Source organism: Lampetra fluviatilis, chromosome 25 (genome assembly GCF_964198595.1).
Source record: "Lampetra fluviatilis chromosome 25, kcLamFluv1.1, whole genome shotgun sequence".
In the NCBI taxonomy this organism is placed as follows: Eukaryota; Metazoa; Chordata; class Hyperoartia; order Petromyzontiformes; family Petromyzontidae; genus Lampetra; species Lampetra fluviatilis.
The window spans coordinates 2,748,993-2,774,869 of NC_136299.1; the positions used below are offsets into that span (position 1 = coordinate 2,748,993).

Genomic DNA, 25,877 nt, shown 5'->3' on the forward strand with positions numbered 1-25,877 from the left:
CTGTTTGCTGCATGCGCATGGAACAGCGTCCAATTCAAACACATTCCTGCGGAGGGAGCTGGTAGGAACGTTGGGTTGCTCGGTCAATGGCCAGGGTCAACGGCAGCGTGGTGTATTCCGCAAATATGGCCGACTGTGAGGGCGGGCACAAGCCGGCGTGAGTAGGTGAAACGTTGAGTTTTATAAGGGCACCACGGGGTGACCCCCCCCCACCCAGCCCCACCCCTCCCACCCAGCCCCTCCCTGCACGACGGACAAAATAATCCCCTGTGGGCTGGTGTAACCAGGAGGTTTCTAACAGTATCAACATTTTATCTGCACCCATGCAGGGAAATTGGGCGGAGTTGGTTCACCAACTTGAGAAACGTTTTGGCCCAGATCTGTGTATGTGTGTTCCCTGTGTTTGTGTGTTCCCCTGTGTTTCTGTCTCCATGTGTCTCTGACTCCGTGTGTCTGTATCTCCCCGTATCTCTAACTCCCTGTCTCCTTGTGTCCCTGGGTATCTCCCCGTGTCTGTCTCCCTGTGTCTCGGACTCCCTGTGTGTCTGAGTCTCCGTCTCTGACTCCGTCTCCCTGTATCTCTCTGTGTGCCTGCAGCGTCGGGTGCGTGGATGCGAATATATTTAGAAATTGTGAATATCCAATTGCCGACTCAGGGTTGCCAAGTCAAGAGCTCGACTCCATGCTTATTTGAGCAGAGCGACATCTTTGATCACGCAGATATATGCGACCAGAGCGAATTACATCTGTTCGGACTGGGTCTACTGGTGACAATATTAGAGCTCATCAAGTTGTGATTACCATTTGTCGAAAGTTGGTTCTTTTAAAGTCGGATAGTTAACAAAGTGCACAGGCTCTGATGAAGTCTGAAACGTAAACATGGCAGTGGTTTGTTTTTTCAGAAAATAACTCAAACATCACAGGGAAACCCGTTCAAAGCCATGCTCCTGTGGAAAGCATGCACGGTTAAACACATACACGATCTTCATGGGGAAAAGTCAAAGACGAGTTTTGTTTGGGTTGGAATAATTTGCCTGATCGTTCGTGAATCGTATGCAGTCGGAGCACTGAGAAATAAACTCAAACCCCACTGAGCATCTTGGATACTGGAGACACCAGCATTTTTATTTAACCAAGTTAGTGCATGTAATTCATAAAAGTAAATAGAACTGCACTTAAGAGCGAGCAATTCAATCAATGTCCCTGCCAACGGCATTCGCACAATTCATTTAGGTTAAAACATCTTACATGTAATGTCAAAAATGCTTACATTAGTTATATATATTATGTATTACTGTGCACTTTTCAATATGTTAATTCTACATATTAATTCAAGTATGATGCACATTCCTTCTTCATCAGATGTTTGAAAGGAGAAAAAAAGGCAAGATGTGAGATCCAATATTCATTCTAGATTTGAAGTTTTTGTGACTGAAAGGATCCATACTCTTTGGTTTTTTTCGGTAAAGTCACGTAGGTGAAAAATAAAACAAATAAATTAAATCACGACGTTTCGGAAGCAACACAAGCAACCGTCATCAGGTGTTGACTGCTCCAGCAGAGACGGCTCAGTGATTTTGCTGGAACAGTCAACACCTGATGACGGTTGCTTGTGTTGCTTCCAAAACGTCGTGATTTAATTTATTTGTTTTATTTTTTACCTACGTGACTTTACTGAAAAAACCAGAGTATCCAATATTCACTTTTAGGTATCATACATTCCGTAATTACGATAATTCACCGTTTTCAATCCACAGCTGAATGAACACCTCCACACACGATACAGCCAGAATTAATGTAATTCTTACCCATTTAAATTACCCCAGAAAAACCTCCTTTAGCTATCAAGACCAATTTTTTTACAGAAAAGTCCCAACTATAGGATAATTCCTTATATAGTGAGAATAAAATGAAGTTCCAGACAAATGAGAGAACACCTCACGTAGATTTGTGCTTACAGGGACTCCTCTACTTACAACATTCGACTTGCGCACTTTCAGAGATACGAACAACCCTGGTCCGTATGTCCAATTGGCTGTTCGAACCAAGAGTCGTAAGTTCAACCTCCGCGCAATAGATGGCGGTGGTGGCATCTACATCTGCAGAACCAGTGGCATCTACATCTAAAGAATATTATACAACTTAACATGTTTGGAATCGACAGGAGTAAAGTTTGACATACGAACATATCTCTGGAATCGAACTCATTGGTAAATGGAGGAGTCCCTGTATGCTGAACTTCTTTCGCATCAAACATAGCCAACCATGCTAATCGGAGGTGCGGAGGCAGACCAACAAAAAACAGTCGTACTTGTCATATAAACTCTGGCCACATGGCCAAGCGTGGTGCTGCTAACGCTCAAACCACAACAACGAGCACGCCCCAACACAGACCACTTTTCCCTTGATCCACGGACATCCCATCTGACTGACCGTGGCTTCTCATGGGCCGGGTAGGAAAGGTGCGTACGTGGAGTCGTGTCGCAATAACAGCAATACCGCACTACGCCTAAAAATACCACGTTCCCCATCGCTTCCTCTTCACGAGTAGGTGGGCAGTAAACCCAATCGCTCTTGCCTCCCCTCACCCCGTGGGCAGCTGGCCTAGTGGTTGTCTTCCTATCGCCCGTGCATTGCAATTGGCTCATGTTCAATAGAAAAAAAAAGACCAAAACCCCAGTAATACCACACTGTGCGATGACACACGGGCCTCGCGGGAACGGGCCGTGGCAATGCTCACCTCATCACTACCGATGGTGAGGATTGAGGTGAGCCCGTGGCGATCGTTAAATTGTCACGAATACTCAAAGCTACGTTTCGTTGGGTGGCCCCAGGCGACGCGACACGGCGACACAAACACGGCTCGCGAATCATTTCAAATTATCTGCGGGCCACCCCTCGTTATCTAGTGTGAACCCAGTTCACCCACTTAATCGTAGCTTGCCACACTCCTATTATTTTCTTTTCTACGGTGCGTGTTCTCTCTCTGTCCTCATATTTATTATCCTCATATCGGCTTCATGACTTCTTCCACTCGCTCAGCAGTAGGTCCACAGCGTTCGCCAGGTCGTCCACCACGCCATCGGCCTTCACGCTGGGATGATGCTCATCCGAAGGCCTGCACGGACACGCGTGAAAAACAAATGTAACTCACAGCAACGATATACAGTCACATCTCCTTCACAGGCCAACCAATGGTGAATTTCACTCCACGGATACAAATTCACCAGGGGGGAGGGGGGGGGGCTCGTCTTACTGACCCTGGAGACTCATTCCAGCAGTAATCACTTCAGCTGCCTTGGACTTGTGATGTAAGAATTATTTTTTTTAAGTTTGTGCCTTTTGGGATAATATGTACGGGTGCCCCCCATTAGCAGGACTGTCACGTGACACTCAGTATTGCACACGAGTGCTGCCAAGTATGGCACAGCTCCGGAACGTTGGCTGCCGCAGCTGCAAAGTATTTAATCCACAAATGAAATTGTGCTCGAGTGTTCCACTGCAGATTCATCCATCAAATTTTGCAGTGCCCTAAAGGGCTTAATTAAATACAAATGAGCCATTATAATCACATTTTAAATCAGGTAACATTGTGTTCTACCAACTGAAAGAAAAATATATTCAAATGAGTCATGCACACATTAGCAGAGAAGCAATTTTAGTTTGATAACATCCATTGCAGTGAAGCAAGAAAACCATGGGCCCAGAGGGCCATTGGTCACCTAAGCATTACCATCCATTAAATCCAAGGAAAAGTACACATCAGTCAGTCACGACCTTTAGGGTATTACTGAATGAAGACTGCTGGAACTCCCCGAAGCAGTAAGCTATTTTTTAAATCTCTCACATCCTTCAGTTACTTACATGAACTTTCCCGTGCGGACCTGCAGAGCAGAGATGCCACACAGCTGAGCGCCTCCGACATCATTCACAATGTCATCGCCAATCATCAGCACCTGCACCGGAGCACGCAGGAATGCAATACTCAAAGCCCGCATAGGCGCGCACAGCATCCGAATAACCGGGCGCCAGTGCCATCGGAGCATTTCGGTTTTGTGATTGATCGCGTAAGTAAAACGTGTGTTTCGTACACCCTCCTCCACTCGACAAAGCCAATTAGTAAAGCTGTCGCGTGAACAAACGTGTCAATGTATTACTGCTTCAGCACCACAGCGATCCGCATACGTTAAAAAAACTGGGCACGAACGTTTCGCCGGTAGTCACAACCAGCATCATCAGGCAGCTGGAGGGCGTACGACACGCATTTTACCTCCACGATCTGCCCCGAAAATCAATTGTGAATCGTAATATTGGTCGCGAAAGCCTAAGTGCTAAGGCACCGATTTCCTTACCTGGCTGGGAGTGAGTCCCATGTCATTCACAGCTGCCATGAAGAAGGCTTGTGAGGGCTTTCCAACCACCTCCGCCTCTACGTCACACGCGTACTAGAAGACAGGATGCACACCACGCACACACAGACGCACCACGTGAACACACGCGGCCACAGCATGCATGCCTCCACGTTTAGATCCCATAAATATAAATGTGTCGTTAAACCTGCCAGCACTCGACACAGCCAATTAGTAATGTTTGTCACGTAAACAGAACGTGCCAATTAGTTACTTTTTCAGCACACCGGTGTGTTGGAGAGTAAACCCACAACATTTACAATTTGACTACGACGTTTCGCCGGTAATTACAGCCAGCATCATCAGGCGGACAGTAAGAGTTGTGAAGAAATCCTCCTGTTTCGGTCTTAAATAGAGGGATAGATGTGATGTCATCACTGTGAGCCAATCAGATGTGAAGCCCAGAGGAGGCGGGGGGTCAATGTAGTCATATCAATTACAATGGATCTCTATTATTAGTTGGATTATTCACAGTTAATCAACACACACACTGGCAGAGCCAGTGGGGGGTGGGGTGGCACATGCCCCCCCAATGATCCGATCGAAGTCCCTAATTTCGATCGGATCATTGGGGTTTATTAGTAATAAATCGGCATTTTGCGACCCCCACTGCCACTGTGTAGCAAATTATTATTACGTGCCAGGGACTCTGAGATGGTAAAACAATAGTCTGAGTCCATAATTGGCAATAAGTAACGGCAAAGCAGTTATAAGTGACTCATAGAATTGTGCGCAGTTGCTCATACAGTACACGACTTCCCTGAAGGCAGCGAGCGCGATGCCGATCACACACGGTTCGAATTCGACCCTCGATCGATGGCTGCACCATCGCCGCACACGCGTCGAATAAAAAGCAAGGGACAAGTCCTTAGTAACAACTTCTATCATTTTGAATTGCTGGTTGGGTTGCCCCCCCTACCTGAAAATCCTGGCTTCGCCATTGAACAAACACAACGTACATTATGTATGTACATTACTGACCCTTGGGCCCAAAAACAGTCTCAAAGGTGGGCCTCTGCCGTTTTTGGCCCTAAGAAATAGTTTCAAAAATGGGCCTCTCACAGTTAATCACCATCGATGTATGGTGATCTGTACAGGCAAGCAATGTCTAAGAATTCAACGGAGGACATTCAAAACACCAACTTTAACTTCTTAACGCTCATCGAATGTACATAGTATGTCATGGGTTGATTAGTCTTTTGAGAATCATACATTAGTTTGTTTTAATCTAAACCAGCACTGCCCACGCATTTGCGTAGGATGCACGGACGGGGTCGGCAGGGGGGTGCCTAAGATCAGCAGGAACCGTCTCACCACTGTGAGATGTGGGTGACTTCATCCGCCTTTGTGTTTGGGGGCAGTGAAGGGTTATACGGCTTTGATCTCGGAGGCAAGGCCGCACACCAGTCTTCGATTGAGCGACTGAAGTAGTTTGTGCTGAAGATGTTTACAGTACAAGTGATAACCACAAGCCAGTTTGCTCAAAGCAAAATTTATCGCGATTCATTGCCTAACCATTTCATACCCAACTCCCCCCCCTACTCCTGTTCACGCGACCTTCTTCTCCATCAAGTGTCCTCACTGTACCTTCCCCATGCTCTTTCTCACTTCCATTTCTGCCCTTATCGCAGTCGACCCTCAATACCTCCCCTATGCAAAAACAAGTCAAAATAAATAAAATCTTGTTCTTCATAATAGCCCAGTGCACACGTTCACCACAAATGTGAGGTGCTGTCACATTTTGACGCTGTATTAGTGATATAAACTTTGCCGATGAAATCAATTGCCGTCTTGTGTCCGTCCACTCCTGCATGTCGGTCACGGAGGTTGTTTGACCATACTTCACCATGCTAGTCAGTGTGGGTCGGTGAAGGACAGAACTCAGGACAGGTTCAGATTTCACTCGCATTGGATGTTCGTCGTAGCTGGAGATCGAACTCATGTTGTTACTGGGTTCGCGCCGCGGTCCACTAACCCCTGCGCCACCGCTCCACCCCTAATAAAGATACAGAGCTTGATCTTTTATAATAATTCCCATTTTCTGACGACATCCTTCATCCATCACGCAGCAAGTCTACGATTGACTAAAATCCTCTGGTTTGCCGTGATGTGATCCAACCCAGTGCAAACAAATCGAAATCCAATTCTACTTTCATCACAAAAATAGAGTTTTGGATATTCTTGGTTCTTTCGGTAAAGTCACGCAGATAGACACTAAAATAAAAAATAAATGAAAATTAGCGTTTTTTGCTTTAATTTGTATTTACTTTTAATACATTTTTATTTTCTATCTACGTGACTTTACCGACAGAACCAAGAATATGAATTCCTGCAGTCACGAAAGTTTTAAGTAAAAATTTTGAGTTTTGGACTTTTACAAAGATGTCATTTCGTCGCAGCCTATACAACGTATTTATACTGGTAGGAACCTCCTGGTTACACCAACCCACAGGGGATTATTGTGTCCGTCCGTCCTGCATCCAAAAATGGGAGGGGTGGGGCTGGGTGGAGAGGGGAGGGTGGGGAGGGGCTGGGTGGGGAGGGTGGGGAGGGGCTGGGTGGGGAGGGGCTGGGTGGGGAGGGTGGGGCTGGATGGGGGGGTGTGAGGGGTGTTGCTGGGTGGGGAGGGGCTGGTCACCCCGTGGTGCCCTTATAAAACTCAACGTTTAACCTACTCACGACGGCTTGTGCCCGCCCTCACAGTCGGCCATATTTGCGGAATACACCACGCCGCCGTTGACCCTGGCCATTGACCGAACAACCCAACGTTCCTACCAACTCCCTCCACAGGAATGTTATTTGCAATAAGCAAAAAAACTCACCTCTAATGCTTTCATGTAAGCCCCAACATCCAACTTGAGCCCATCGGTCTCCTTGTAGTATCTCCTGTGGTTTAATTACAAGGCACACAATATCTCCATTTAATATTACATAACATCATTTCCCTTCGTTTATGACTGCAATATCAGTTGGGATTGTTGTTGCCGCCACTATTACGTTTAAATATGAATCAAAACTTGAGTTCATGTTACACGGATAATCCCGTTTAGCCAGTTTTATGGCTATTTAACAATGGATATCCGTGGTTGCGCGAGCACAGTAACAACAAAAGACAAACACATCAATAATACGACGAGCAAATACAGGGTCCTTAAGCAGTATTACACGACAAACTAGGCCTTAACGTCGGTTGTGGACGCACAATGTTGTGCACGACATATATAGCATGAAGAAATACAATGAAAGGCAATAATATAAAAAAATTTGACTTGCAGTATCGGGAAATCCAATCAAACTACAGGAAAAGTCAATGAATAAAAATCAATTGTCAAGCTGGATTTAAAAGTACTGACAGACTCCCGATTCCTGAACTGCCAAAGGAATCGCAAACTATGATAAACTGGTGGAACGAAGGAGTAGCAACGCTGCACTAACAAAACAGTGGCATTTACGGCGAGCAAGACAGGGTCTCTGCGTCGCAAATAATAATGGCAAGCCAGTGTGTGTTGATGACATGAAACTATTCCCTTTCACTCCCTCGTGTGTAACTTAGGGTGCAGCACAGGAGCGGGAAAACGTTCCGTGTCACTGGGCGAGCAGCGGCTGTACTTCTATTATTCTGTTCCATGACTAAGTGGCGTACCAAGCCCAGGATTCCAATTTTTGTTTCTTAAACTCAAACGAATGCCAACAAGCAGTGTGCCAACTGGCTTCATTCGTCGATGTACATCTGGTTACTGCGTTGCGAACCGACAATATAATTAACAATTTTTATGTAGCGTGACACGCAGAGATGATAAAAAAAGCATAAAGGATAACCTTTGATGCGATTTTCAAAAGTTTACTGCTGCGAGCTAGTCATCATCCAAAATTCTGAATTTTAAAATCGCCAACTGCTTAAAACAAAACGTGTAAAATAGGCTCTTTCCCTGATAAAAGTACCCCTAACTTAACCGATTCAAAAAGACCAGAGGCATTTCATCAATGCATTAATTGACAAGCGCACGAGAATGTGAAGCGGTTAAGGATTGATTAAAAAAAACGTACTTGCATGGCCACTGCTGCATGTACGTTTGTGATCGGGAGCACAGTTAAAATGGCAGGTGAACATAGCTCCAGATCTCACATCAGCTCAAGATATAGAAACCTCATTTGCTGCAGATGTCCCCATGGCCTTAGTTTACCTTAATTCGTTTTTGTTGTCTTTAACTGGCTGCAAACTCAAAGAGACCAGGATATAGTGTGCCGTTTGCAAAAGTGACCTGAAATAACCCGAATGACAAATCAATCAAACGTAGTAATACCTCGAGGAAAATAAAACTAAATCGGAGCAAAACAACAACTGCGTTTCAGCGGATACATTTTTTAAAAAAAGAATGCAACAAATACACATCAATACTAAATCAAATCAACTGTCGAGAATTATAGTTTAGCTCTGTCAAATTACGTTTAAGACACGGCCGTGCGGTAGTGCGCTTGCCACTTCCTGTCGACAGAGGTTCGCAGTTTATGCCCCCCAGCTGCCCTGGGTAATACTGCAGCCACACAAAAATGAACACGCCACCCGCATCAGAGTGGGCATTCAAGATCCTGTGACGTCGTCAAATCGAGCAGGCCATGCGTGCCAGAGTCAAGGTGCCAATTTTGGACAAATTTGAAAAATGTATCGAGGCCAACATCACCCCCTCTTGAGAGACCAATGCCACTTGCAGGCTGGCTGCTGCGCCACTGTGTGCCGCAGGCTAAAACATAGAAATAACTGCAGCTGGACATTGGAGTGATTGAGATCAGATTAGCATGATTGGCTACATACGGTGCGAAATAAGTCCAACCTACATACACACATACAGGGCACACTTTGACATGCTGCGGTATTTAAGCGTCCTTTCAAATTAACGTATTGACGGTACACCGGTGGTGCGCAGTATATAGATTTAAAAAAATTCCCCAATAATAATTTATTCGAACATCACGAGCGACTGAACACGAAGCTTAACAGTCCATTGCCGTATAGCAGCACCCAGCCTGGTGACGATTGGCTGCTCCGTGTTCCAAAGGCAGATTGACTTCTCGTGCCCGAGACTTGGTCGGACGGTTCCTGGATTCAATGGAACCAAATCAACGGTCAATGTTGACCTTTTTTAAATCAAATCTCAGTAGGCTGAATAAACGTCTGAATCGCGTCAAACTTGGTGACAGGGTCAATTCAAGATTGATAAAAACAAATGTGCTTATTCAAATTAAAATTTTCGACTGCTTTATGAGGACCGGTGTGTCATGCTGCGCCGGGTATACCGCCAATACGTCCAAATACAAATTCCACCCTTTTGAAAAATTATAATTTCACCGAGTAAACAAAAGTTATGGAAAGCCTCGCAGACAGTTTGAGGAGAGCATTGCATGGAGAGGCAATCGTGTGCAACACTGACCCCCTGCCCAAGGAGAGCAGCACGGGCGTTTCGAGGCCTATGAGGACGCGGAACGCCTCGTTGAGGCGGTCGTACGTGAAGAACTCGGCCGCATCGCCCAGCACCACACAGTTCGGATCGCTCACGTCCAGGCCGTCAAACTCCGGCAACACGTCTGCGAGCACATTCGGAGAGGGAGGCCCGAACGCCACTTTTTTTACTTCACGCGCCAAAGTATTTTTATGGACCCGACATGAGATAGCAGAGGGGATCTTAACTGTAAGATCAGCAGTGGGCGTCACGGTGGTGAGATGTTAACTGCCCCGCTTGGTATACAGGAGGTCGTGGGTTTGATCCCGACCTTGACGCCTGCATATTTGGATTCTAGATTTGAAGTTTTTGTGACTGCAAGGAGTCATACTCTTAGGTTTTTTCGGTAAAGTCACGTAGGTAAAAAGTAAAAATAGAAATAAAATAATAATAAAATATGTATTTTCATTTAGTATTATTTTATATCTATTTTTTATAAAATAATAATAAATGAAAATAAATATTTTATTTCTATTTTTATTTTTTACCTACGTTACTTTACAGAAAAAACCTAAGAGTATGCATATTTTGAGTTTGCATGTTCTCCTCGTGGTCGCGTGGATGATTTTTCTCCACATTTAGAAACATGCGTTTAGAGTATTGGGCTGCTACAAATTTCAACGTGATAAGCCACTTTGTTGAGCTATCATTTGTGGCTTGGGCGCTTTTGAAAAAGAGCAACATAGCCCAGTTGGCCTTACTTGGTAAAATAAAAATAGCTATAGTTCACCAGCATCGATTCAGGCAAGTCTGGCTCTGCTGTTGAAACCATCCTAAGTTTGCGCTGCTTGAAATCAATGCTGCTGGAATTATGCACTCCCAGAAGGCCGTGCGGCAAATGGGGTTGTGTTAGAAACACTTTTCTTTACGTGAAGAGATGTATATGTGAAGGAGACATTTATCGTCTCTTTGTTTATTGTTACTTATATTCTCCACAGCAAGCGAGAATAATTATATGTAATGGCAGTACTGAAACTCATGCAATAAAATAAAAATAAACCCAACAGTTTTACCTCAACCCAGGCTCTCAACAATGTTGGTTCAGTCCTCTGACATCGGCCTCAATACCCTGGGCCATCCAGTCACCTCCATTAATAATAACTCATTGAAGTGTGTACAGTTTACCAAGTGTCAACATTGCACAAAAAATATATATATAATTATGATTATTAACTGAAATAATACAGGTAGGAACAACAGGTTCCACACTGCTCACAGGGATTATGTGTCTGTCTCTGTCGTGCATATCCGGAATTCCGCCCACCCATGCACCTCCCCACCGAACACCAAGCTACCCCGCGATTGGTTGACGATGTCGGGGAGGGTGGGGAGGAAGGGTCAACACGCCCACTCATCCAACTGCCCCCCCCCCCTGAACGCCGCGCTGTCCAACCAAGTTCCTACCTGCCCACTCCGAAGGAACGTGTTAATTCTCAACGTGAATGTGTGTTCACCTTTATAGTCAATCGAGTTTTGATGACACAAAAACATGCACCGTGTGTGCAAACAGCGCTCTCAGCCTTAAACAGGAAACCACTAGTACAGAAGAACTGCATCGTAGTCAATTTGTCTTCGATCACCATCAATAAGTTGATAATATGCAATCAACCGACAGGCAGCAATGAAAACAAAGATACAACTGTAGACCGGTTTCGTCCTTGGTGGGGCACATCAGTACAGTAATCGATGGTCACCACTGCTTGTTTTCACGTCAGTAAAACATTAAATAAGCCACATTTACCTCATATATGAACATCCGTAAGTATGGCTCAATCATTAATTGGTATATTACAACTACACTAAAAAACAGTTTCCGCTGGTGTATTTAAAATTGAGCTTTGAAGTCAAAGTTGCTTTGAAGTCAAGGCTGCTTTGAACCATCATTTAAATAATGCAATGCTACGATGTGAGTGTAAGGGAATCTCCCGTCAACTTTTGTTGACAAGCCGAGTATATTCCACCATCATCAGTGTACCCAGAATGGCACATTGCTATGGTCCAGACTTAATGTATTCTCAGAATTATAAGATGGACTTTTGTCCATGAGATGTTAAATAAAAGGTTGGGGGTGCATCTTGTAATCTGACAAGTGCACGTGTCTTCATCTTTGTGACCAGATCTGTTTAACTTTATTGGTTCTTTCGGTAAAGTCACGTAGAAGGAAAAAACAACCCGTAATATTGTTTTTATTTTTATTATTTTATTATTTGTGTTATTTTTATAATAAAACATAATATTACGTTTTATTTTTATAATAAAACAAAATATGTTTACTTATTTTATTATTATTATTTCCCTTCTATAAAAATGTATTTCCCTTCTATAAAAAGAAAACGTAATATCGTTAAAAAAATGTATTTTATTATTTCCCCTCTACGTGACTTTACCCAAAGAACCAAGAATATGAATCCCTGCAGTCACGAAAGCTTTAAATCGAGATCTGTTTAACTTTATTCACACCGGGAATCAAAGTTCCGTTCATCATATAATGTGGAGAATACGGTAAAATTTCAGCCAATCCGTTCCACTCACTAATAAACGAGAGCATTGGTTGTCAAAATGTTTTGGACTGATCACCTCTTAAATCCATTTGAATAATCTCACGGTCCTCATGAGGCAACAATTTAAAAACTGGTCATCAAAAGGCATCATTTCACACTGAAAAGTGCAGTTTACAACTTTTAATATCCACTGTATCACTATGGCTTCTGTATGTATATGCTATGATGAAGGGGCACTGCCCAAAACGTTGCCTCTTATTTTCGTTATCTCTTAAGGCTGCAATCACCCTCCCCGTCTCGTTTCCGCTCCGCCCTCAAGACCCTCACCTCTTCTCCCTCGCCCATCCTTCGCTCCATCCCTAGGCATCCACCGTAATTCCGGTACCCACAAAACATCCCTCCCCATACCCCATCCCTATTCACCGCATCACCTTCAGCTCCCCTCATCGCGTTGGATAAAGCGCTATATAAATATAACATAGGATCGCAATTGAGGAATGTGTTGAGATGTGTTTTCTTCTTTCCATCACAGTGAGTAGCGTTGCTGTTGCATGGAAGACTTTGGCACTGGATGAAGAGGGACAGGCAGGAGGGAGGAGCTAGCATCCATATCCGGCAGAAATTATCAATGCTTACAGCAACATAGTTCGAGGAATGATAATGGCTTCTGATTGGACCAAACCTGTACTATGCACAGCAGAATTATTCTACGGGTACCGCATACGTCTACACAACTCCAAATAAATATCTACTCACTCCTGCACAGTAGTACTGATAATAAATCTGTGAACAAGTGGAAGTCACTCCACTGCTGCTCTTTAAAACTGAAATGGATTTCTTCTTGCTGATCATAGTTAAAGCCTTCCCTTGCTACTATCTACCCTATCCTGTTGTATTCCATGTGATGTCTCTTTTTTGACAAGCTATGGCTCTTTGTATGAATGAATGTTGAACTTCTTGCATAGCCAACCGTGCTAATTGGAGATGCTTAGCTTATTGAAATTCATACACGTGTTGCATAACCAATTAAAAATGTTCGTCACAAGGTTTATATTGAAAAAGCAAGACAACGGGTACAACTCATGGCATGGCAAACACGCAATTACACTGCCTAGTTGTGAAATGACAACTACATTAGTAGCAGGTACATTCCCTGCTTCTCATATAGCAACACGTTCCACGGCGTGTAAAACACATAGGTCTGCAGCTATATTCTGTTCACCATTAAGAGCCTGCTCTTCCCACGTACAGAATGCAGGTCGTGTGTGACAGTTACAAATTCAAAACATTATTCACAGATCACCTAAATTGGGTAAAACATCACAGCAACATTTCCACCCTCCCACCTACTGGCAGGTTACACCCATCTCGCAAACATAATTCCGTCATACTCTTTGGATCTTTCGGTAAAGTCACGTAGGTACAAAATAAAATATACCTACGTGACTTTACCGAAAGAACCAAAGAGTATGGATGCCTGCAGTCCCGAAAGCCTCAAATCAATAATTCCTTCATTTAGTCGTAGACTATGGTGCGATGGGGATGATTATTTATTATATGTATGCTTTTGGCTGATTTGTTTACCTTTCTTGTACTTTGCACTCCTATCGTGTTTTGTACTGTTTGTTGTTTTGCCGTTCCAACCCCGTGCCCAGTGGCGTAGCTAGGATATTTTGCGCCCGGAGACGAACTATAAAATTGGAGCCCCCCCCCCGTTCAATCACATACCAAAATGTAATTACATGACATGTAGGCTGTGTGGCGGGATATATAAACTTTTAGGTTGAGGTGTAGATTTGTGCAGTAGTTTCAGGCTGCCGCGCCCGCCGCAATAAGTTATAATGTAACGTTGTAAGCCTAATTTTGGCGCCCCTTTACCTTGGCGCCCGGGGACACGTGTACCCCCCTGCCCCCCCTCCCCCTAGCTACGCCTCTGCTCATGCCCCTACTGGACGTCCGTGAAAAATTGCTTTAGAGCTCATCGGATTCCTCCGGTATAAATAAATATTCTGATTCTGCATCACAACATCCACAGGCCGATGCGCACATCTCCTTTATAAATGACAATTGAAAGACAGGCCACAGTCGTGTGATTGTGGCCATTCAACCCAAACTACGGACCTTACATTAAACCACTGCAATCTATTCTCCTTCAATGGAAGAATATAATAACTACAAGAGAACTCTGGATTTAAAGCTTTCGTGACTGCAGGGATTCATATTCTTGGTTCTTTCGGTAAAGTCACGTAGAAGGGATTTTATCATTATTTCCCTTCTACGTCACTTTACCGAAAGAACCAAGCATACAAGAACTCTCTTTTAAAGCCCTCTCGTGGCAGGCCAGACCTCGGCATTGGCATTTATCTACCGATGATATTGCCGCAATACGCGCAAATATAACAGAATGCCATCATTACAGCCTGCTGCTGGAAGGAACAATGCCGCAATGCATCACCAAAAATCACAATTTACCCTCATCACACACTGCGCAGTAGGAATCGGGGAATTTATCCACAGCGGTTCCAGCCGGGCCCAAACCTGAACGCAACACGCAAAACGTTTTTTTGGGACTTTGCGATGGACGTGAGCTGTGACCCACGTGAACCACGCGGGCCCCCCTCCCACCCTCCCACTCCCCGTACCACGATGCAGCAGCAGGTGCGGACGCAGGCCCCTCTGCTGGAGCAACTGGCGGGCGGCGGGAGCGGGCGCCACGATCTCGCCGGCGTCCACGGCGAAGCCCAGGCGTTGCAGCTTGAGCGCCAGCCCCTCCCGCGTCGCCTGCGTCTCGTTGGTGCAGAAGCGCAGCTTCAAACCCGACTGCTTAATCCTGTGAGACAGCCGAGCCGCCGGGAGGGGGGGGGGGGGGGTCTTGGTAAGCCAGAACTTGTGCGTGATATTTAACAAGGTTTTCATCTCAAGAGATACAACACAATCGTGGGCCACAAATGAAAGCTCAATGAAGTGGCTTATCACGTGTAAATTTATAGCAGCCAAATACTTTAAACGCATGTTTCTAAATGTTGAGGGAAATACTGGACCCGCAGAAAAACCCAAGCGACCACAGGCAGAACATGCACACTCCAAATATACAGCAGGCGTCAGGGTCGGGATCGAACCCATGACCTCCTGCATGCCAGGCGAGGGAGTTAACATCTCAACACCATGATGATAATAGGCAAATGCTAATTTTAAGATGAGCACGATATACTGCACACAAAAATGTACCCACACCCAGTTGTTGGTTCAACTAAGTCTTTACATATTGACATGTTTTTACGTATTTTATCAAGGTCAGTGTTTCCATGCTCAAATATGCATTGGCCACACTGAAAGTGAGATCCAGGCCCTCCACAGAACTGCCACTGTTGATTTCCCACAAAGTGCTCGCTATGATATCGACTGTGGAGAGCTGATTGGCCGAGTCACACACGGACAGGAACTCAAGACCAGACTGGAATATATTTAGTCGCCAATCGAGTTCGACCCTTTGGTCGACAGGCCTCAAAGGAACAACATGGGGCAGTACAGTGATGAGCCACAGACCCGAAATTCAAGCCCAAGACAAGAAGATTACAGACAAGCTATAGGCTTCTCAAAGTTGCACCGAGGCAAGGAATGGTAACATGTCAATTGTGCATTAACAAGGTCTACAGCACACACATTTCTGACAAAGTGCAATCATTCATATGGCTGGTCTCCAACATATGAATTAGCAGTTTACTTCTAAAAATACCAATGATGACGGTTTAGGGCTAAATAAAACGAAATGTTGATGATTATAATGATAATTATGACGCTGTTACTGCAGCTCATGATGGTGATAAGCCACCGACCCCCACACTTCCACTAAGCCCCCCTTTCTTTGGCGACCAACTGCACCAGACACCCATTTCATGCCGAATTTACCTGGTGGAGGCTCGGTGCAGGTGCCACCGATGTTAACCGTGGCTGGGAACTGAACTCAGGTGGCGCAGTGGTTGGCGCGGGTGCCTCGACGGCGTGCACAATTGCACACACTCGTAAACAAACGCACGTACGCACAGAAAACATCCAACGCGCAAATGCGCACGCGGAGCCACACACAGCACAAACACCCACGTGCACATGCCATGGCACGGCAAATCTCACGTATCACTCAATTATCCTCACAAGTTTCTTGTTCAACAGTGGGCTAGTGTCTTCTTGCAATCGTTCTTTCCTTTATGGCGATGGATAGAGTCAAAAAAAACAAGTGTGGAATGCCAGTTTCAAAGGGCAAGTATTGTGTCAAAATAAATGGGCTCCTTGTACTCTTCGGGAATATTACCAGCTCTGCTCTGTGGCGGACACAACCAGAATAAGACGCAACAAATCCAAACGTCCATTTCGTCGTGACCAATGCCGACAATTGTATCTTTAAACAGGCATAGTTTAGCCGGGTTGGTGGTGGCGCAAAACTCGAATCCAGCACTGTCGAGTCAGCGAGGGTTGGTGCTTCGTTGATCGTATAAATGTTGCGAAACTCCCTTCCCGTGGGCATTGAAGAGGTGCCATACCCTGGCTTGCCAGGAGAAACCAGTAAAGAAAAAAATGTGGATTCCACCCGTGCTGTGTGTATGGGATAGAGAGTTTCCCACTCGCATGCGTGCATTTTTTTGAGCCACACAATACATTATTCAGAGCAGCTCTCAGAGGGACAATGAGCAGGCGAACTTAAGGCAGTACACATTTTTCTCGTACAAAATGCCTCCTACTTTTTCACCAACAGTGTTTATGCAGTATGCTACACTTAACCCTTTCCTGTTCCGAGACGTCCGCAAGTTGCATGGTGGGGGTCCCATTCACCACTGAATCTCCGAGCGTGCAAGCGGTTAGCGCTAATTTTATTTAGAGGCGTAGTACCGCTGTTTTTAAAGACATTGTACTCACAGCAGAGAACTGCTGCGACACACCCGCACTCTATGATAGCCGGCGCCAAACTGTGCCACGCGCACTCACGCAAGGCCTTTTACGTCCAATTTCGATGACGTACGTGTGTATGTCATCGGAACAGAATCGGAAGAAAAGCTGATGACGTACACCTTCCCGCTCCGATGACGTACGTGTACATCATCGGAATGGGAAAGGGTTAATACCGGTAAGTCTGAAAATATGACTTTCTTTATTACAGTCCTACTAACGGGTCTGAAATGGAAAACATTGCTGCAAGCTAAGCAACAGAAATGTCTTAACTTCAAGCTTTCGTGACTGCAGGAATTCATATTCGTTAGGTCTTTCGGTAAAGTCACGTAGATAAGTTCAAAGAAAATAAGAAAATAACAAAAAACTACATTTCGATCGCAACACAAGCGGTCGTCATCAGGAAGAAAAAAAACGACCGCTTGTGTTGCGTTCGAAACGTTAATAGTTTTTTGTTATTTTGTTTGAACCTATCTACGTGACTTTACCGAAACACCCAACGAATATCAACAGAAATGTGTTTTGTTAAGATGAAGGATGTGAAACTTTTCACGGACAGACATGAGAACAAATGTATCTAGGGATAGCATCAGGGTACACAACAAGAACATGAATAATAATAATTACAGAAAGGCAATGTTAGATTTCTTGGACATGTAATGAGGAAATACCAGGAGACTGAAAATAATGCTTTGACTCGTACAATTACAGTTACAACATGAGCAAATTGAACAATTGGATGCAACTGGCAGGAAGTATCTCGTGCACATTTCTAGTGAAATAATCATGAACAGAAATAACTAAAAGGAAATTCATGATCGCCGACATCTTTGACAAGGGACATGGCACAGAGCGAGAGAGAGATCTTGAGCTATATTTAATTTAGTTAATGTTCAAATACAAGGCATTTACATGGTATCTTTTGCAAACGAAGGTGGCTGTGCCAGGGACTATTAATCACATTTCGGAGAAAATACCGTGGCTCTTGTCATGCTCCCTGTTTACCATCGAGATTCAAACAACAATTAAGATCCAATTAGCAATTTGCCATTCTTTAAGGGTCCTAGTTTTTATTGACAGGATGTTCAGTACAATTTGAGATTAATTTCGTCTCTCCATCTTCACAGGAAAGGAAGCCCCCCATTTTGACATCTCTTACAAACGACTGCAATTTTACTTTAAAACATAACATTTCTCCATCAAATCACACAATGAGATGATCCTCGAGTATGATGCTGTCGTGATGTAACAATTACAACGCAGGATTAGAAGGCAATCCACGAGGTTTCCGGTTCGATCTCCAGGCGTGGCAGCTGAAACAACGGTGCTGCTATAAAATCGGCTGCTATAAATTTCCACGTGATAAGCCACTTTTTTGAGCTATCATTTGTGGCCCATCGTTTCTCGAAAAAGAGCTACATCGCTCAGTGGGCCTTACCTTGTCAAATTAAAAGTGTAAGTTTAGTTTTAAAGGTGCTTCTTTTTTTAACCCCACCCCCACCTCTGTCCACCGAGCAGTATAAATGGGTACACCACAGTTGGTCAATTGGCACGTCACATCTTGTGGGGTAAAGTGTGGGGCAACTTCCACCTCTTCTGAAAGGACTATGGCCAGTGTGAAGGGACCGTGGTGTTTTTGACCTACGCAAAAATATATAATTAATAAGCCGTCCATACAAAAATTTAAATTGCTTGAAAGGAGGAAATTAATTGATGATTTGATGCCGATTTTGATACAGGCATGCATTGTCTCCGGATCTCAGTGCGTGTACAAATTTTTGAATTGATTGGACAACAGGACGTAGACTAACTTTTGATTAAAAGATTGACCACGACAAACACAAGTGAAGTTAAATAAACCGTTGAAAAAGAGGGGAAAAGCTCCCAAAGGTAAGCTGTAAAGTACACCCATTCGTCCCATCGTCTCTACCATTGGCTCACCCACCTACAAACTGGCCCGATTTCTGTCTGAGACCTTGCAACCATTCACTGGTAAGACCACCTCATCTGTACTTAACTTAGATCACTTGGTATCGTTAATTAAGGACATCTCACTATCTTCAGGTGATTTGCTCGTTAGTTTCGATGTAGTTTCTTTGTTCACCAAAGTTCCTGTGCCCGACACCATTGAAATCATTTAAGATTTGGTCCAACAAGGATTGAATGCTGATGTACCAGCCCTGGTGAGACATTGCCACACCAACACATACTTCACCTGGAATGGAACATTCTACAAACAAGTTGAAGGTACCCTAATGGGTTCTCCCTTATCTCCGGTTATAGCCAATGTTTTCATGAAAAAATTTGAGACAGATGCCATCCAGGCATCCACTCTATGCCCGTCCTTGTGGAAGAGGTATGTAGATGATACGTTCGTCATCTGGCCACATGGCCGACCAGCTCTGAACTAATTCCTCAACCACATCAATTCCATACACCCAGCCATCAAATTCAACATGGAGGTGGAAAAGGATGGCAATCTACCATTGTTGCATGTTCTAATCGAAATGAGACCAGATGGCTCAATGGGCCACTCTGTCTACAGGAAAGTAGTCCATACTGATGCCTACCTAAAACCTGACTCCCACCACCATCCATCCCAGAAGAATTCCCTCATCAAAACTCTACACCATAGAGTTCGATGCATCTCCGTCCATCATCACCTAGCCAGTGAAGTGAAACACGTGCACCAAGCTCTCAAGACGAATGGATATTCTGACTACACAATCCGTAAAGCTATCACCCCAACCGTTGGGAAAGAACCATCTGAGGATCCAATCAAAACCATCACCTTGCCATACATAGCAGTTGTCACCAAAAAGATTTCCAAAATCATGAGCAAACACAAGATCCAGATTCGATTTAACAGTGCATAAAATTCGTGATCTAATCCCATCTGTGAAGGATAGGATCCCTGACATGCAATACCCTAGCGTCTACAAACTAAGCAGTAGTTACATTGGGGAAACTAAGCGACATGTCTCTGACCGTGTTCGTGAGCATAAGGCAGATTTGAAACACGGGAGGACCAACACTTCAGCCGTGGCTGATCATTATCTGAATGCGGTTGGCTCACACGAAATTTATTTCTCTAAGACGAAGGTACTTTGCAAGCCCACTGGCTATCAACAAAGATTCGTTCATGAAGCCATCCATATATGGAGACACAGACACAATTTCAACCGAGAGGATGGGTACAAACTCAGCAATCATTTGAGGGATGTCATCAACCAGTTTAAGTCATAACTGGCTGTGATGTTTTCATCTTGTCACCTTTCGATGTTAGTTTTATTTTATTTTTCCATTTTCTCCAGGGCTCATGCGCTTACCCTTCTCTTGATTCTCCGATTTCATATTTAAAATAACCATAACCCTTGAAGTTGGGCATACTACTACAAGTACAAAAAGTTGTTAATTTCCCACATTAACATAACCATCTCCACTTGTGCTGGCCCCAGGGCCCTTGTGCCCCACCCACGTCGTTGGGCGAACTGTAAGTTGACACTTGGGCTACGCCCATCTTAAACCTTTAAAAACAGCTTTCCTTTGGAAGATTTTCCCCCCTTTTTCCACCTGAAGACGGTCGCTTGTGTTGTGATCGAAACGTCGTGTTTTTTTGTATATTTGTATTCATTTTAAACCTATCTACGTGACTTTACCAAAAGACCCAAATAATAAATAATGTTTCCTCCACATATCTGGCCCTTTCCATAAAAAAATTAAGTACTTCTGCACATCCTGCAAGCCACACGCCCTTCTGTAAATAGATAACTCCAGCAACATTGTTTGGTCCGGTTTCGACATTCCGCGTCTCATCAGCAGTCAGGTCTACCTGAACCATTGCTTCAATACAAGAGAAACTTTGGCCCGATTTTCACATTCACTGTCTCATGAGCGGTTAGGGTTATCTGAGCCATTGCTGCAATGCAAGCGACACTTTTGGCCGGTTTTGACATTCAGGGTTTCATCGGCAGTGGCGAGGCTGACACGAACCAGTAACGCTGAACTTCCAGACGAGACTCGCGTGTCAATAGCAAAGGGAAATTGTAGCCACAAACCCCCATCGATTGCGCTGTCCCCCCAACTGTCGACACTTTTGACAGGGGTTGCCCGCAACTGCTCGCACGCAACTTGGTTGCAAGGATAAGGGACCATCCATTTAGTAAGTACGCAAAAACCTATCTAAACTTGACCCCCCCCCGAAACCCATAAAACGGCCGATATTTAATCCACGCAGAAATGATCAAGGATTAATAATAGTAACGTATTTAAGCAAACAGGTAGTCCGCCGACGGCTGTATTAAAGAATTACATTGCGTACCTTGGCCACTTATTTTGCTGAGCTGCGTGATAGCTCCAGTCAGGGGCACGGTGGCACACAAAGTGACACCTCTCCCACAGTCCCACTTCTTCTCCCATAGTACTTGGTCTGACAGCTGGAGACACTGAACTGTGGCTCATTTGAAGGCCAATGTAGACAAATTATTATTAAGGCTTCACCACCCCCCCCCTCCTACGTTTCCTATGCGTACGTACATTGTCAGTAGACCCCCCCCCCCCATACGCAAGCGTTCGTGACTGCAAGGATTCATACTCTTAGGTTCTTTCGGTAAAGTCACGTAGGATTTGACCCGGTACAGCCGGAAGGAAACAGTGTAACAATAAATATATTTTACTTGTTCCTGGGTAGTAAGTGTTGTTTGCTAATTGCTTATGCCTCAAAGGTACAGAAAACGGCTGTTATTCAGCCAAAAACTTGGCTTTTGTGACCAGGACCGTGATATTTTGAAATTTAAAACGTGGTGTGCATTTGTGTCATTCACATAAAGTGCCTGGTCACAAAAGCAACGTTTTTGGGGGAATACAATCCATTTTCTATACTTCTAAGGTATAAGCAATTATAAAATAACACTTACTACCCATGAACAAAAAGTCGTGTTACATAGTGAAATCAGTATTTGTGTGTGTCGGGGTTGGCAGGAGTTGATTTAGTGCAGTCGCTCAGGATCTGCTGCAGTTGTCGGCATTGTTGCATGGAGTTGTATTGCGGTCACCTGCACCACAGTGCCCCCCCCCCCTTCTCTCTCCACCACAGTGCCCCCCCCCTTCCCTCTCCACCACAGTGCCCCCCTTCTCTCTCCACCACAGTGCCCCCCTTCCCTCTCCACCACAGTGCCCCCCTTATCTCTCCACCACAGTGCCCCCCTTCCTTCTCCACCACAGTGCCCCCCTTCCTTCACCACCACAGTGCCCCCCTTCCTTCTCCACCACCACAGTGCCCCCCTTCTCTCTCCACCACAGTGCCCCCCTTCTCTCTCCACCACAGTGCCCCCCTTCTCTCTCCACCACAGTGCCCCCCTTCCCTCTCCACCACAGTGCCCCAACCCCTTCTCTCTCCACCACAGTGCCCCCCTTCTCTCTCCACCAGTGCCCCCTTCTGCACCACCACAGTGCCCCCCTTCTCTCTCCACCACAGTGCCCCCCTTCTCTCTCCACCACAGTGCCCCCTTCTGCACCACCAGTGCCCCCCTTCTCTCTCCACCAGTGCCCCCTTCTGCACCACCACAGTGCCCCCCTTCTCTCTCCACCACAGTGCCCCCTTCTCTCTCCACCAGTGCCCCCCTTCTCCACCACAGTGCCCCCCTTCTCCACCACCACAGTGCCCCCCTTCTCTCTCCACCACAGTGCCCCCCTTCTCTCTGCACCACAGTGCCCCCCTTCTCTCTCCACCACAGTGCCCCCCTTCTCTCTCCACCAGTGCCCCCCTTCTCTCTCCACCAGTGCCCCCCTTCTCTCTCCACCACAGTGCCCCCCTTCTCTCTCCACCAAAGTGCCCCCCTTCTCTCTCCACCACAGTGCCCCCCTTCTCTCTCCACCACAGTGCCCCCCTTCTCTCTCCACCACAGTGCCCCCCTTCTCCACCACAGTGCCCCCCTTCTCCACCACAGTGCCCCCCTTCTCCACCACAGTGCCCCCCTTCTCTCTCCACCACAGTGCCCCCCTTCTCCACCACAGTGCCCCCCTTCTCCACCGCAGTGCCCCCCTTCTCCACCGCAGTGCCCCCCTTCTCTCTGCACCACAGTGCCCCCCTTCTCTCTCCACCACAGTGCCCCCCTTCTCTCTCCACCACAGTGCCCCCTTCTCCACCGCAGTGCCCCCCTTCTCTCAGCACCACAGTGCCCCCCTTCTCTCTCCACCACAGTGCCCCCCTTCTCTCTCCACCACAGTGCCCCCCTTCTCTCTCCACCACAGTGCCCCCCTTCTCTCTCCACCACAGTGCCCCCCTTCTCTCTCCACCACAGTGCCCCCCTTCTCCACCACCACAGTGCCCCCCTTCTCCACCGCAGTGCCCCCCTTCTCCACCGCAGTGCCCCCCTTCTCTCTGCACCACAGTGCCCCCCTTCTCTCTCCACCACAGTGCCCCCCTTCTCTCTCCACCACAGTGCCCCCCTTCTCTCTCCACCACAGTGCCCCCCTTCTCCACCACCACATTGCCCCCCTTCTCTCTCCACCACAGTGCCCCCCTTCTCTCTCCACCTGGAGACGGCGTCCACGGAGCCGGCGATGGCCGTGCCTCCTCCTCCTCCCGCGCCGCCGCCGCCGTCGTAGAGGACCCCGTTGATGTCGAGCAGCAGCCCCGCAGGCGGCGCGCCGCGAGCCCACAGAGGCGCGGGGACCGCCATTGGTGGCGGGGGGTGGGGGTAGCGGGGGGTGGGTGGGGGTAGGAGGGGGAGGGGTAAAGGGGGAGTAGGAGGGGTAGGGGGAGGGGTAAAGGGGGGTAGGAGGGGGAGGGGGTAGGGGGGTGAGGGGTGGAGGTAGGAGGGGGAGGGGTAAAGGGGGGTAGGAGGGGGGTAGCGGGGGTGGGGGTTAAGGGGGGTAGGAGGGGTAGGGGGAGGGGTAAAGGGGGAGTAGGAGGGGTAGGGGTAAAGAGGGTGTGAACACCGAGAAGCGGACACTGCTTGCCAGATCACAGAGGGAAATCCTCGCTCTCTTAGAGGCCACCTGTGGATTTGGGATGTTGTGATCTCTCATCTCTCTCTGTCTCTATCTGTCTCTCTCGTCTTTGTCATCTTTTAGTCTCTCTCATCTCTCTGGCTATCTCAGCTCTGTCTCTATTTCATCTCTCTGTGTCTCTCTGGGGTCGTCCATAAATGACGTCACGCGATTTTGGACGATTTTTGACCCCCCCCCTCCCTTCGTCACACGGCGTCACAAAAAGTCAGACTCCCCCAAATAAAACATGCTTCAAATCGCTTTAAACTATTGTCATTGTAGTGCGTATTTAATGTGCCGCTGCACTCTGATGTTGTAGGGGAAAACATTTATTGAAAAGTATATTTAATTAATTAGAACGTGTTGTCTATATTTATTTAAAGTTCCGCATTTTAATGTGACGTCACATTTCTCAAACCCCCCTCCCCCTCGTCACAAATGTCTGACCCCTGCCCCCTTAGGTGCGTGACGTCATTGTGTGTGTGTCACCTCTGGAGTTGTGTGTGTGTTTGTGTTCATCTCGGTCAGTCGACCCGTGGCACCTGCTGGGTCTGCCTCATGACCTCCTGCCAGCGGGCGTTCGACACTTCACGTGGCCTCAAGGTGCACATGGCCTGGCACAAGCGTCGTGGGTGACGTCACTGCCACTCAGTGGCGAATGACGGTTGTTGTGTGTTTGTGTGTGTATTTGTGTGTTTGAGTGTGTGTTTGTGTGTGTATTTGTGTGTGTGTGCATTTGTGTGTGTGTGTTTGTGTGTGTATTTGTGTGTGTGTATTTGTGTGCGTGTATTTGTGTGTGTATTTGTCTGTGTATATTTGTGTGTGTGTTTGTGTTTATGTTTAAGTCGTGGTTTCGTGGTAATTAATTGAAGGTGGAGGGGTTACCAGCCCCTCGCACCCGTCCAGAGCCCCCGTTTAGCCACTGTGGTGGTCACAGACGCCATGAGGGGAGAGGCCAATGAGGCATTGGCTCTCCTCCCACAGCACTGTCCACAACAGTGTTGCCCGTCCGGCACCGCGAGGAGGTAGAGATGTAGGGAATTCCAACAAGACCTACATCTCTGCTTTATTAACCTGGTCAAGGCCTATGATACCATCAGTAGGCCTGGGCTCTGGGTTGTTCTTCATGCTTTCGGAGTCCCTGACCCTCTGCTCACGATCATTAAGGACCTTCATGATGGTGAGCGGGCCCGGGTAAAACTACGTGGCCGGGAGTCAGAGCCTTTCCCTGTACACCTTGGGGTGCGGCAGGGATGTCCTCTGGCTCCCACATTATTTAACATCTACTTTGACCGCGTAGTTCATGAAGCCTTCAATAGCTGTACCGGGGGAATTTCCATTTGGTACAGATATAATGGGAGGCTGATCGATGCCGGGGTGCGATCAAGAGATGGCTCCCTATTGGTCAACCACGTTATGTATGCCGATGATTTGGTAATAGCTGCTCATTCAGAGGAGGAGTTGGAGACGCTGCTGCTGAGACTGGAGCGTGCCACTAAGAGGTGGGGCCTTACCATCAGCCCCACCAAAACTAA

At 46.3% G+C, this 25,877-nt stretch overlaps 1 protein-coding gene across 1 annotated transcript; it reads right to left on the reverse strand.

The window, feature by feature from the left end:
* Positions 1 to 1,095: 1,095 nt before the first annotated feature.
* On the reverse strand, positions 1,096 to 24,055 carry LOC144941660 (phospholysine phosphohistidine inorganic pyrophosphate phosphatase-like). The gene is made up of 7 exons (XM_078868018.1): positions 23,887 to 24,055; positions 15,051 to 15,238; positions 9,839 to 9,992; positions 7,232 to 7,295; positions 4,353 to 4,445; positions 3,865 to 3,956; positions 1,096 to 3,118 (listed from the first exon to the last, which is right to left on the reverse strand). The coding sequence occupies exons 1-7, from the start codon at positions 24,030 to 24,032 to the stop codon at positions 3,019 to 3,021; spliced, it is 837 nt and encodes a 278-aa protein (XP_078724144.1). The 5' UTR covers positions 24,033 to 24,055; the 3' UTR covers positions 1,096 to 3,018.
* Positions 24,056 to 25,877: the final 1,822 nt, after the last annotated feature.